The sequence below is a fragment of the Ixodes scapularis genome, unplaced genomic scaffold, assembly GCF_016920785.2.
Source record: "Ixodes scapularis isolate PalLabHiFi unplaced genomic scaffold, ASM1692078v2 PGA_scaffold0__279_contigs__length_252992795, whole genome shotgun sequence".
In the NCBI taxonomy this organism is placed as follows: domain Eukaryota; kingdom Metazoa; phylum Arthropoda; class Arachnida; order Ixodida; family Ixodidae; genus Ixodes; species Ixodes scapularis.
The window spans coordinates 137,649,498-137,664,075 of NW_024609835.1; the positions used below are offsets into that span (position 1 = coordinate 137,649,498).

The 14,578-nt window shown below is 45.9% G+C and overlaps 1 protein-coding gene across 1 annotated transcript in view; it reads left to right on the top strand.

The window, feature by feature from the left end:
• The window catches only part of LOC121837457 (Down syndrome cell adhesion molecule-like protein Dscam2), a 64,027-nt gene that overhangs the window by 9,357 nt on the left and 40,092 nt on the right, over nt 1–14,578 (top strand). Inside the window, exon 5 of the mRNA XM_042293063.1 lies at nt 12,072–12,218. Coding sequence (XP_042148997.1) covers nt 12,072–12,218 — 147 coding nt within the window. The remainder of the gene's footprint in view (nt 1–12,071; nt 12,219–14,578) is intronic.

Below are 14,578 nucleotides of genomic sequence, written 5' to 3' on the forward strand. Positions count from 1 at the left end.
CGAGATTGGTTCCTGCTAGTAAGAAGAGGAAATCGGAGGATTTAGGAACGACTTTATAACTACACAGTAAATTCAGCTGAAACGAGCGGAACTCCCGAATCTTTGATTTTGTCCAAACGCCGAGGTCTAGTATAAAAACTAATTCGAGTAAATATGCGATATATTCCTGAAGTATGCAATCTTTGGTCCTATTCCGTTAATTGCTTTAAACAGACACAGTCGTTAAAATTTGATCATATAGCATGACCTCACTACAATGATTAGAGCCTGTGTTCCTCAAGGCCTTCAAATACTCTAACAAAAACGTCGTGAGCTTATGTTAATGTCTGCCCTCACACATCATAAAGTTAAAAAAAACCTTTCTCAGTTTTCACGTCGGTCGGTCTGTCGAGGGGGTGGCGGTTGCAACCACATAAGATATCGCACCTTCGGTGGTCGCACGGACACGTGATCATGATCATAAGGGATCACCTGTCCATCGTCACTGAGGTCACGTGACCATAGCCCGTGGGGTCCCGTCCACCACGTGACCACATAAGAAATAGCGCACCTTTGATGGCCACACATGGTCGCGTGACTGAGTCGGAAGCAACCTGACAATACTGATAATAGCGCACCTTTGCTGGCCACATGTTCATGCGTAAGCGTCGTTTGCTTGTGGGTGGGGGTCACGTGACCATGGCCCATCGGTTTTCGTCCACCACGTAGCCACACTAGAAATAACGAACCTGCTGGTCGCACGGTCACGTGCCCATGATCCGTGGGGTCACGCGTGACCGTCGACCACTACGTGATCCCCCCGCAGTACCCTTCCGAAGCATCTTCAGAATTCCAAAAAAGCACTCACGGAAGAAGCCATATAAAGGACCTCACGGAAGTCGACAAAGATTCATGGAGGTTCCATAACAGTTCCAGACCCCTTTAACGAAGAAGCGTTTACGTTATAAAAGACGGTGCAAAATGCTGCGAGTTCCATGAGAATCTCCTACACGATTTGGCTTATAATTTCTTATTTATAGCTATATCTAATTTTTCTCTTCAATGAACCCCAGCAAACGTTACGATTCATCCCAGCCAACCCAGCCCGGTGAGCGTGCCACATGACTTTACATTTTTCGCACTGCTGCGCAATACCGTCTCATCACGTGGCGCACCCTCTGTGTTGGTTTGGTTCCGAGGTTCGTGAAGTACCTTTCTGTTCATTTCTGACTGAGACAGAGTAATACCCGTTTCTTTCTCAATGCTCTTTATTCCAGGGCTAACATAATTTTCTACAGCAGTACGCTTCCGGCCACCGTTTTATTTAACAAAGACTGAGGGTCTGGCTACTTTGTTAGGAATGGGGAGATCAAAGTTAGTGTTAAAGAAAAAACATAGCTTAGCTTATCACTTCGCGTCCGCATACACGATGCACGCACGCGCGCACGTTGCGCTTTTAGAATTGCTTTGAAGGCTCGTTGGGCGTTGTCGTGTTGTCCATGGGCCAAGCAGTTTGGCGAGTCTGAAAGGTTTCAGTGTTCATCCGCTCAGATGTTGTTTCTATGATATCTCCTCGAACCTTGGTCTCTCTATACTCAAGTGGTAGACGACGCGAAATATATAATTTTCATCCCTCTACTACATGCTGGTATCATGGCAAATACTTGAAAATAACTCTATTTTGAAAAAAAAATAACGCTTCAAAGTGGACCTGGTTTTTCAGTACTGACGGTTTCGCCCTACTTTTCAAATTTGAGCACACGCGCCTTCACAGGGAACTTTTGGAGCACGGCTCATGCACCCATTCTGAGCGAAATATATAATTTTCATCCCTCTACTACATGCTAGTGCCATGGCAAATACTTGGAAATAAATCTGTCTTGAGAAAAACCGCTCCGAAGTGGACCTGGTTTTTCCGTTTCGACGGTTTCGTCCCATTTTTAAAGTTTGAGCACACGCGCCTTCACAGGGAACTTTTGGAGCACGGCTCATGCACCCATTCTGGGCGAAATATATAATTTTCATCCCTCTACTACATGCTAGTGCTATGGCAAATACTTGGAAATACATCTGTCTTGAGAAAAACCGCTCCGAAGTGGACCTGCTTTTCCCGTTTCGACGGTTTCGTCCCATTTTTAAAGTTTGAGCACCCGCGCCTTCACAGGGAACTTTTGGAGCACGGCTCATGCACCCATTCTGGGCGAAATATATAATTTTCATCCCTCTACTACATGCTAGTTCCATGGCAAATACTTGGAAATAAATCTGTCTTGAGAAAAACCGCTCCGAAGTGGACTTGGTTTTTCCGTTTCCACGGTTTCGTCCCATTTTTAAAGTTTGAGCACCCGCGCCTTCACAGGGAACTTTTGGAGCACGGCTCATGCACCCATTCTGGGCGAAATATATAATTTTCATCCCTCTACTACATGCTAGTTTCATGGCAAATACTTGGAAATAAATCTGTCTTGAGAAAAACCGCTCCGAAGTGGACCTGGTTTTTCCGTTTCGACGGTTTCGTCCCATTTTTAAAGTTTGAGCACCCGCGCCTTCACAGGGAACTTTTGGAGCACGTCTCATGCACCCATTCTGGGCGAAATATATAATTTTCATCCCTCTACTACATGCTAGTGCTATGGCAAATACTTGGAAATAAATCTGTCTTGAAAAAAACCGCTCCGAAGTGGACCTGGTTTTTCCGTTTCGACGGTTTCGTCCCATTTTTAAAGTTTGAGCACCCGCGCCTTCACAGGGAACTTTTGGAGCACGGCTCATGCACCCATTCTGGGCGAAATATATAATTTTCATCCCTCTACTACATGCTAGTTCCATGGCAAATACTTGGAAATAAATCTGTCGTGAGAAAAACCGCTCCGAAGTGGACCTGGTTTTTCCGTTTCGACGGTTTCGTCCCATTTTTAAAGTTTGAGCACCCGCGCCTTCACAGGGAACTTTTGGAGCACGGCTCATGCACCCATTCTGGGCGAAATATATAATTTTCATCCCTCTACTACATGCTAGTTCCATGGCAAATACTTGGAAATAAATCTGTCTTGAGAAAAACCGCTCCGAAGTGGACTTGGTTTTTCCGTTTCGACGGTTTCGTCCCATTTTTAAAGTTTGAGCACCCGCGCCTTCACAGGGAACTTTTGGAGCACGGCTCATGCACCCATTCTGGGCGAAATATATAATTTTCATCCCTCTACTACATGCTAGTGCTATGGCAAATACTTGGAAATAAATCTGTCTTGAGAAAAACCGCTCCGATGTGGACCTGGTTTTTCCGTTTCGACGGTTTCGTCCCATTTTTAAAGTTTGAGCACCCGCGCCTTCACAGGGAACTTTTGGAGCACGGCTCATGCACCCATTCTGGGCGAAATATATAATTTTCATCCCTCTACTACATGCTAGTGCCATGGCAAATACTTGGAAATAAATCTGTCTTGAGAAAAACCGCTCCGAAGTGGACCTGGTTTTTCCGTTTCGACGGTTTCGTCCCATTTTTAAAGTTTGAGCACACGCGCCTTCACAGGGAACTTTTGGAGCACGGCTCATGCACCCATTCTGGGCGAAATATATAATTTTCATCCCTCTACTACATGCTAGTGCTATGGCAAATACTTGGAAATACATCTGTCTTGAGAAAAACCGCTCCGAAGTGGACCTGCTTTTCCCGTTTCGACGGTTTCGTCCCATTTTTAAAGTTTGAGCACCCGCGCCTTCACAGGGAACTTTTGGAGCACGGCTCATGCACCCATTCTGGGCGAAATATATAATTTTATTCCCTCTACTACATGCTAGTTCCATGGCAAATACTTGGAAATAAATCTGTCTTGAGAAAAACCGCTCCGAAGTGGACCTGGTTTTTCCGTTTCGACGGTTTCGTCCCATTTTTAAAGTTTGAGCACCCGCGCCTTCACAGGGAACTTTTGGAGCACGGCTCATGCACCCATTCTGGGCGAAATATATAATTTTCATCCCTCTACTACATGCTAGTGCTATGGGAAATACTTGGAAATAAATCTGTCTTGAGAAAAACCGCTCCGAAGTGGACCTGGTTTTTCAGTTTCGACGGTTTCGTCCCATTTTTAAAGTTTGAGCACCCGCGCCTTCACAGGGAACTTTTGGAGCACGGCTCATGCACCCATTCTGGGCGAAATATATAATTTTCATCCCTCTACTACATGCTAGTTCCATGGCAAATACTTGGAAATAAATCTGTCTTGAGAAAAACCGCTCCGAAGTGGACCTGGTTTTTCCGTTTCCACGGTTTCGTCCCATTTTTAAAGTTTGAGCACCCGCGCCTTCACAGGGAACTTTTGGAGCACGGCTCATGCACCCATTCTGGGCGAAATATATAATTTTCATCCCTCTACTACATGCTAGTTTCATGGCAAATACTTGGAAATAAATCTGTCTTGAGAAAGACCGCTCCGAAGTGGACCTGGTTTTTCCGTTTCGACGGTTTCGTCCCATTTTTAAAGTTTGAGCACCCGCGCCTTCACAGGGAACTTTTGGAGCACGTCTCATGCACCCATTCTGGGCGAAATATATAATTTTCATCCCTCTACTACATGCTAGTGCTATGGCAAATACTTGGAAATAAATCTGTCTTGAAAAAAACCGCTCCGAAGTGGACCTGGTTTTTCCGTTTCGACGGTTTCGTCCCATTTGTAAAGTTTGAGCACCCGCGCCTTCACAGGGAACTTTTGGAGCACGGCTCATGCACCCATTCTGGGCGAAATATATAATTTTCATCCCTCTACTACATGCTAGTTCCATGGCAAATACTTGGAAATAAATCTGTCGTGAGAAAAACCGCTCCGAAGTGGACCTGGTTTTTCCGTTTCGACGGTTTCGTCCCATTTTTAAAGTTTGAGCACCCGCGCCTTCACAGGGAACTTTTGGAGCACGGCTCATGCACCCATTCTGGGCGAAATATATAATTTTCATCCCTCTACTACATGCTAGTTCCATGGCAAATACTTGGAAATAAATCTGTCTTGAGAAAAACCGCTCCGAAGTGGACTTGGTTTTTCCGTTTCGACGGTTTCGTCCCATTTTTAAAGTTTGAGCACCCGCGCCTTCACAGGGAACTTTTGGAGCACGGCTCATGCACCCATTCTGGGCGAAATATATAATTTTCATCCCTCTACTACATGCTAGTGCTATGGCAAATACTTGGAAATAAATCTGTCTTGAGAAAAACCGCTCCGATGTGGACCTGGTTTTTCCGTTTCGACGGTTTCGTCCCATTTTTAAAGTTTGAGCACCCGCGCCTTCACAGGGAACTTTTGGAGCACGGCTCATGCACCCATTCTGGGCGAAATATATAATTTTCATCCCTCTACTACATGCTAGTTCCATGGCAAATACTTGGAAATAAATCTGTCTTAAGAAAAACCGCTCCGAAGTGGACTTGGTTTTTCCGTTTCGACGGTTTCGTCCCATTTTTAAAGTTTGAGCACCCGCGCCTTCACAGGGAACTTTTGGAGCACGGCTCATGCACCCATTCTGGGCGAAATATATAATTTTCATCCCTCTACTACATGCTAGTTCCATGGCAAATACTTGGAAATAAATCTGTCTTGAGAAAAACCGCTCCGATGTGGACCTGGTTTTTCCGTTTCGACGGTTTCGTCCCATTTTTAAAGTTTGAGCACCCGCGCCTTCACAGGGAACTTTTGGAGCACGGCTCATGCACCCATTCTGGGCGAAATATATAATTTTCATCCCTCTACTACATGCTAGTGCTATGGCAAATACTTGGAAATAAATCTGTCTTGAGAAAAACCGCTCCGAAGTGGACCTGGTTTTTCCGTTTCGACGGTTTCGTCCCATTTTTAAAGTTTGAGCACCCGCGCCTTCACAGGGAACTTTTGGAGCACGGCTCATGCACCCATTCTGGGCGAAATATATAATTTTCATCCCTCTACTACATGCTAGTTCCATGGCAAATACTTGGAAATAAATCTGTCGTGAGAAAAACCGCTCCGAAGTGGACCTGGTTTTTCCGTTTCGACGGTTTCGTCCCATTTTTAAAGTTTGAGCACCCGCGCCTTCACAGGGAACTTTTGGAGCACGGCTCATGCACCCATTCTGGGCGAAATATATAATTTTCATCCCTCTACTACATGCTAGTTCCATGGCAAATACTTGGAAATAAATCTGTCTTGAGAAAAACCGCTCCGAAGTGGACTTGGTTTTTCCGTTTCGACGGTTTCGTCCCATTTTTAAAGTTTGAGCACCCGCGCCTTCACAGGGAACTTTTGGAGCACGGCTCATGCACCCATTCTTTTGCGAAATATATAATTTTCATCCCTCTACTACATGCTAGTGCTATGGCAAATACTTGGAAATAAATCTGTCTTGAGAAAAACCGCTCCGATGTGGACCTGGTTTTTCCGTTTCGACGGTTTCGTCCCATTTTTAAAGTTTGAGCACCCGCGCCTTCACAGGGAACTTTTGGAGCACGGCTCATGCACCCATTCTGGGCGAAATATATAATTTTCATCCCTCTACTACATGCTAGTTCCATGGCAAATACTTGGAAATAAATCTGTCTTAAGAAAAACCGCTCCGAAGTGGACTTGGTTTTTCCGTTTCGACGGTTTCGTCCCATTTTTAAAGTTTGAGCACCCGCGCCTTCACAGGGAACTTTTGGAGCACGGCTCATGCACCCATTCTGGGCGAAATATATAATTTTCATCCCTCTACTACATGCTAGTTCCATGGCAAATACTTGGAAATAAATCTGTCTTGAGAAAAACCGCTCCGATGTGGACCTGGTTTTTCCGTTTCGACGGTTGCGTCCCATTTTTAAAGTTTGAGCACCCGCGCCTTCACAGGGAACTTTTGGAGCACGGCTCATGCACCCATTCTGGGCGAAATATATAATTTTCATCCCTCTACTACATGCTAGTTCCATGGCAAATACTTGGAAATAAATCTGTCTTAAGAAAAACCGCTCCGAAGTGGACTTGGTTTTTCCGTTTCGACGGTTTCGTCCCATTTTTAAAGTTTGAGCACCCGCGCCTTCACAGGGAACTTTTGGAGCACGGCTCATGCACCCATTCTGGGCGAAATATATAATTTTCATCCCTCTACTACATGCTAGTTCCATGGCAAATACTTGGAAATAAATCTGTCGTGAGAAAAACCGCTCCGAAGTGGACCTGGTTTTTCCGTTTCGACGGTTTCGTCCCATTTTTAAAGTTTGAGCACCCGCGCCTTCACAGGGAACTTTTGGAGCACGGCTCATGCACCCATTCTGGGCGAAATATATAATTTTCATCCCTCTACTACATGCTAGTTCCATGGCAGATACTTGGAAATAAATCTGTCTTAAGAAAAACCGCTCCGAAGTGGACCTGGTTTTTCCGTTTCGACGGTTTCGTCCCATTTTTAAAGTTTGAGCACCCGCGCCTTCACAGGGAACTTTTGGAGCACGGCTCATGCACCCATTCTGGGCGAAATATATAATTTTCATCCCTCTACTACATGCTAGTGCTATGGCAAATACTTGGAAATAAATCTGTCTTGAGAAAAACCGCTCCGAAGTGGACCTGGTTTTTCCGTTTCGACGGTTTCGTCCCATTTTTAAAGTTTGAGCACCCGCGCCTTCACAGGGAACTTTTGGAGCACGGCTCATGCACCCATTCTGGGCGAAATATATAATTTTCATCCCTCTACTACATGCTAGTTCCATGGCAAATACTTGGAAATAAATCTGTCTTGAGAAAAACCGCTCCGAAGTGGACCTGGTTTTTCCGTTTCGACGGTTTCGTCCCATTTTTAAAGTTTGAGCACCCGCGCCTTCACAGGGAACTTTTGGAGCACGGCTCATGCACCCATTCTGGGCGAAATATATAATTTTCATCCCTCTACTACATGCTAGTGCCATGGCAAATACTTGGAAATAAATCTGTCTTGAGAAAAACCGCTCCGAAGTGGACCTGGTTTTTCCGTTTCGACGGTATCGTCCCATTTTTAAAGTTTGAGCACCCGCGCCTTCACAGGGAACTTTTGGAGTACAGCTCATGCACCCATTCTGGGCGAAATATATAATTTTCATCCCTCTACTACATGCTAGTGCCATGGCAAATACTTGGAAATAAATTTGTCTTGAGAAAAACCGCTCCGAAGTGGACCTGGTTTTTCCATTTCGACGGTTTCGTCCCATTTTTAAAGTTTGAGCAGCCGCGCCTTCACAGGGAACTTTTGGAGCACGGCTCATGCACCCATTCTGCACGAAATATATAATTTTCACCCCTCTACTACATGCTAGTGCCATGGCAAATACTTGGAAATAAATCTGTCTTGAGAAAAACCGCTCCGAAGTGGACCTGGTTTTTCCGTTTCGACGGTTTCGTCCCATTTTTAAGGTTTGAGCACCCGCGCCTTCACAGGGAACTTTTGGAGCACGGCTCATGCACCCATTTTGGGCGACATATATCATTTTCATCCCTCTACTACATGCTGGTGCCATGGCAAATACTTGGAAATAAATCTGTCGTGAGAAAAACCGCTTCAAACTAGACCTGGTTTTTCCGTTTTGACGGCTTCGTCCAACTTTTCAAATTTCGGCCTCCGCTCATCCACAAGGAACTTGTTTAGAACATTCGGGTCTTTAACTGGGAAAAATGATAAAATTTAAGTCCATCAAATCAATCATGGTACAACTGCATATCCTTGAAAATAAACCTCCTCGATGGGAAAGGCGTTCGAGCGAGGACGTTACGTAGTTCTCATTTTCCAATGTTCTCCTCGCTGGATCGACCGACATGTTTTTTACTTGATATTTTGAATTTATGTGCTTGACGTGTCATGAAGAGACCATCAAGTACAGTCAGCTTCCTTGCCAAATAATCACTCAATATTCCCACTTTATTCGCCCTAAATGTAGCTTCGCCAAGGTCAATAATTTCTTAATGATTAATAACAATATTTCTATACCTTTTCTCAGCCATGATAAAATTTCTAAATGAAAAAACAAATAGTTGCTTTCTTTGTTTGGTAGTTTAGTGATCCCAGCAGCAGAATGCAGGAAACGATTCTGAACAGCTGGCTGATCGATTATGCGCCTGGTTCGACAAACTGGTCTCAGGAACCCGAGCAAATAAGTTTGAGAGAAGACAGAGCGTACACTACGCTTCCTGGATGTTTTTGCCTTGTCGCAGTTATATGGCAAATCTCGTATCTTTCTGTATTTTTAAATTAGGGAGGTTTGAAAATCACTTTGTGTGGCACGTTTGGGAGAGGTGCCCCAGAAAGATGTTTTTTCTACGCATTACAAAATATCATACAAATCACGAAACTTTGTCATATGATTGGGGGAGGGTTGTATTTATAATATAAAATTAAAATTTATTTCACTCACCTAATAATATATTTTAAAAACCGATCAAACCTGATACCACCCATAGCGGCTATGCATCAAATAATTTACTCGAATGAGGAACCTGCAGTTTATGCGCTGTAATCTTGACTTTTTTGCGGAAGGATTGGATCGTGTCAGAGATTGGACGGGTAGCATGGCAAATCTGAAAAAATGTGATGTTGAGCAAATATTGCCGTATTTCTATATTTAATACATTGCTTCTATGGGAGCGTTGCCATAATCCGCCAAGAGATGGCGCTAGCATGCGATGGCACAGATTTCTGGGGATGGAGCTTTAAAATAACGCCCAACGCGTCGTTAGGGGACTTATTTCGGTCAATAATATATTTTGATACAACTACGCCGATTCATTGGATATTATGTATGCTACATCGAATATTAGTAATAGGGATCATAATTAGTAATAGTGATCATAATAGTAATGTAAAAAAAAAGTAAATCTAGTAATACTCTCATGAGGGTAATAGTAATTATACTCGTAATATTAATCAAATGGAAAAATCAATAGTGGTGTGATCGTACTATTGTTACCAATAGTACTACTATTGCAATAGTGATAGCAAATTGGCGTATCGCACTTTGAGAGGCATAGTCTTACAATGCTGAGTAAACACGCCCCCATCCTGCTTTTCTTTCTTTCTTTTTTTGGTTTTGTTGGTTTTGGTGGGAGAGGAGGGTACTGCTCGTAAAAGCAGTGTCTATGGGTAGTTTCGTAATTGAGCCCGAGGCGAGAAGTTTGGGTCTCGCCGCCTGGTGGAATTTTTTGCACAACCCAGAGTGAGGATACTTCACCATCCTTTGCTGGCGCAAGCTCGTGCAATGCCAAGCTTCTATGCACTATGAAAATTAAAACATAACCGCGTGAGTAGCACCTGCACTACTCATAGTGAGGTATATCATGAAGGGGCTTTATAGTGAGGAAAACAGAAACGCCCCTAGCGAGCTTCTCACCGCCAATACTTGACGTCAACTATTTTGTGTTACCTTGTCAAAACTAGCTTAGCTTTCGCAGTGTTTCAACTATGTCAAATCTAGATACGCGAGCGCATCCGAATGAGACGCAAGAAGCCACGTGCTCTCGCAGCAGTGCGAGGCTGCAGGACTGTGGAAGCTATAGCCTTGACAATGTAACACAAAATAGTTGACACCAAGTATTCACCGTTGTTTATTTGCAAACGAGCTCACTGCCACCCACTATCGGCGGACCCCTGTCCGCTTCCGGTTTTCCTTTTTTTTCTCTCTTTTCGTCTCACATTCTTTTCTTATTTCTACTACGTCTTACAAAGCGCACAGGATCCTACGAACGTATTACAGGTACTTCTCCGTAGGAAAATCTTCTTATCCGATCGCTGTGTGTTGCTGAAAAACAAATAAATACACCACCGTAACTCTACTAAGGCACCAAATGATGTGGCGCCCTCGTGGTATCAACTCCCACCGAATGAGGTGAAATAGTAACGTTGGTGCCAGCGAAGCTGAATTTACAACCATGAGCGTGCTGTCTTGAGCGAAGCTTACACTGCACGAGCGTATTTGCTTAGTAGGGATACTGATAGTCACGAGCTCGCTCTCGTAGCTTCTGCTACACTCGCACATAATGTGGAAACGTCTATAGTATTCGCAACTTTCAGCGATAGTGTGCGGTGTGAGAATCGTGCTCCTTAGTTTCTGAATATTAGGCTTTGTAAAAAAGGTGCTTGGCTTACACGTTCCTGACGTGAAAAAATAACTGAAGGCTCAAATGCTGCCTGCATATAGCAAAACTAGAATTACGCGTCACCGACCCAGCCTCGTACCGCGGTTCTACGACGATCATCCAGATGGCAGCCATTTTGATAGGCGCAAGCGCGGCCCCTAGAGGTTGTGAAAATTGCGAATAGTGGGGTGTCAAGTCGTGGTCTAAGGCGACGTCACGCCGTTAAGCAACCCAGATCACTGTATATATCGCCAATGCAAACTGCATATTGGACGTTTGGGAGGTAAATCAAACGAGCGACTTCATTTTAGTCTTCTCATTCGCTGACCTTGATCCGTGAATCCCAATAATGTGACCTGCCATAGCCTCCTCTATACTCACAAAGTCTGGCAGTTCAACGACGGAGCAATAGAGTGCCCGGTCGCAGATTTGCAGCGCGATGACCTGGTAGCAGACAGCATTCCTCAGGGAACCTGGTATTCAGTGCACAGCTTTTGCAGCGGCGAGGACCCGAAACGTGGTTTTCAAACCCGATGAGAAAAGAAGTGGTAGCGCGAGGAACGCGAGGAACCCGAGCGGGCATTCCATCCCTCGGGAGAATTGTGTTTCGGCGTCTCGCCGCAGCGGGCGCCCGTTATATGGCTTTCCTCTCATCCATTGTCTGCCGCTCTATCTTTTCACTTTCGGCGGCCGCGTCTCGTGGCGATCTGACAGGCTTTGTCAGTATAGAGGAGGCTATGTCCCTGCTCCTGTTCTGAGGTTTAGTAGACGACGGCGCTTCTTTAGAAGAAAGGCGAAGCGGTAGTGTTTCCTCTTGCAAACAAAATAAGAAAGAAAGGGAATGCAAAGAAAAATCTCGGTTGAAAATCGGGTGACTATACTGCCTGCTTAGTGAAGTGGAACGTGATAAATCGCTCTGCCTGTTGGTGGAAGAAAGTTACGTAGATATATATAATTTTTTTTTTCATAACTGAGGACGTTTGTCACGTGGATTTGCAGTACCACAGGTGGCTCCTCCGGGAGTGCAGTGCAGCTCCAGTTCCCCGACCACCATTCGCGTGAGCTGGACCAAGCTGCTCGAAAAGAACCTGGACGGCGTCCACAAGGGATACAGGGTCATCTACCGACAGATACGTACACAACACGGTAAGCTAGGGGGTAATTTTTATTCGTGCTTTTTGAACCCCAAGTGCAAATTAACATACCGCACGCGGTACCGCCTGTTCTCAAACCACAAAAAAATAGCAAGACGGCAAGCCGTTCTGTGACTATGCTAGTTTTTACCTCAAGAACCGCATTAATTATCTACGGCTCCTCGCGGAGCGTTACTAATATTTCTCATTATGAAGGGAATGAAGATGAGCCACCGGATGACCAATGGATAGATGTGGCTGAACCCGTTTAATCGGGCGGGGGCTCGCGCCACCTAGCCACTTTTCCGGATAGAGACGCCCTCAAGCGACAGGTGCCCGAGTTAAGGCGCGTTCCCACCGCCGATGCGATCTAGTCGCGCGATAACTTTCATCGTAAAAGCGACCATCGCGGGCAAAAGGCGACGCGATTTGAGCCGTCGCTTGTCGACCCGACTTTTTTGCGATGCGATCTAGTCGCGGAGCGGCTGAGCCAATCAACGGCGTTCGGAGCGAGAGTTTTCGAGAAACGACTCGCCAACGAAGGTGTTGGACTCGCTCATCGCGCACGCCGGTGTGACCATCTCATTTTTTTTTTTCGATGCGATCTAGTCGCATCGTGCGACTGCTTATATCGCCGGTGGGAATGCGCCTTTACGTTCGGTGGGTCACGGCCGGACTGGATTCGCGCGCTTCTTTTTTACACGGCCCCTTTCCGTCACAAGAGAAACTACATATGCGCATCTTTCTGCAGGGGGGCGCTGGCACCCTATTATTTTGGCTGTTCCACCCTGCTAACCCTGCTGCTGAGAGGGGTCTGTTTCTCGTTGCCCAGTGGTGTATTGTTGTGTCTCGAATCGCACGTCAACATCGTTGAAGACTTCTGGCGTGTCTTTCCGCCAGCTGCCCAGCGATTAATCCTTAAGCACCACGTAAAAAAAATAAAATACCAAGAAACACCCTTCTTTTCAACAAGTAGCAATCTACGGTGTATGCGTAACGTCCTCTATTTCCTTATTGATGCATTTAGCAGATTATTCTTTTATAGGCAATTAAATGAATAAACAAGAAAATGCTCACACCCTGCGATTTTCGTGCCGCGCCAGTATACCTGGAGGAGAGTCAACATTCAGGTCTTCGACCAGCGCTGGTGATTTTTCTAGTGATTCTCAGAGTTCACGCTCAGAATTAACGTTCACTGCCAGTCACCGAGAATCTAGCAGAAGCTTACGCGCATGTCACATTTCCTAAACAAAGTAAGGAATATGGCATAGCAGGCTCTGCGATAGTTTCCAAACGATTTATGTGTTCGCTTCTTCTTGGTCAGCTTCTCCAGTTTGCTTTGACCAGAGTTGTTGCAAAGGGTCACGCCGGCGGCGTCGCCTCTGTCGCCTATTGTTCGTAGATAGCCTAGATTGTAGAGAGGGTGCAACTCAAACCACAGGGGCCGTTTGCAATTTAATGGCGGACGCCTCCATCGGAGATTGGTCGACAGTGCGCATGCGCTGCGTTATCGCGTGGCTAGGTCATCCCGGCCGCCCACTGGCACTTAGTCTACTATGTGCCAGTGTCGCTTCGTAAACATAGGTGTTATCACGCCTCAGTGGACAGACAGTACGACAGCGAGCACGTATCCAGCCGGCAGTGGGTGGGTACGGATGAATCATTGGAAGAGTGCATACGACTGAACCGTTTTAATCGGGCGGCAGCGCGCCATGCTAACCACTTTTCCAGAGCCGTATATTGGGAGAGTTTGGCCAGTGGGTGTGGCGACGAAGGCGCCGGAGAGGAGAAAAGTAAATGAAAGGGAGGAGAGCGCCGAGGGAGCGAGAGAGAAAGAAGGGAGCAGAGAGGAAACGACCGCCATTTTTTAGCAACGCTGTCGGAGACTGGTCGGAGAAGAGCACTTCAGAGGCTACGCGTCCTACGCGTCGTCTGCTACGGGCCGACTTCTTTTTCGCCTGAATAAAAGTTCGTGGCCATACGCCAAAAAATCTTCATTTATTAGCTTTTTAACCCACCGAGGAATAACAGAATGTCATTTTCTTGCCAGAACCAGCGATATAAAAGGCAATAATCGAGGTTTAGATGCCAATCCCACGTATTCCGCCGGGAGAATGATCGAAGATGGCGGCCCTCCCCACTCAGCTGGGAGCAGCCGGGAGTTCACGCGCATGCGCTCATGCCTCTCGCTCTGCGCCGCGTGCTGATTGGCTCACTCGGGAGGAGAGCGTTTCGGCGGCGAGATCATAAACTGACCAAACTCTCCCCATATACGGCTCTGCACTTTTCCACATAGAGACGCCATAAAGCGGCGGGCGCCCAAACTACGTTCGGTGGGTACGGATGAATCAATAGATGGACGCAAATGGCTGA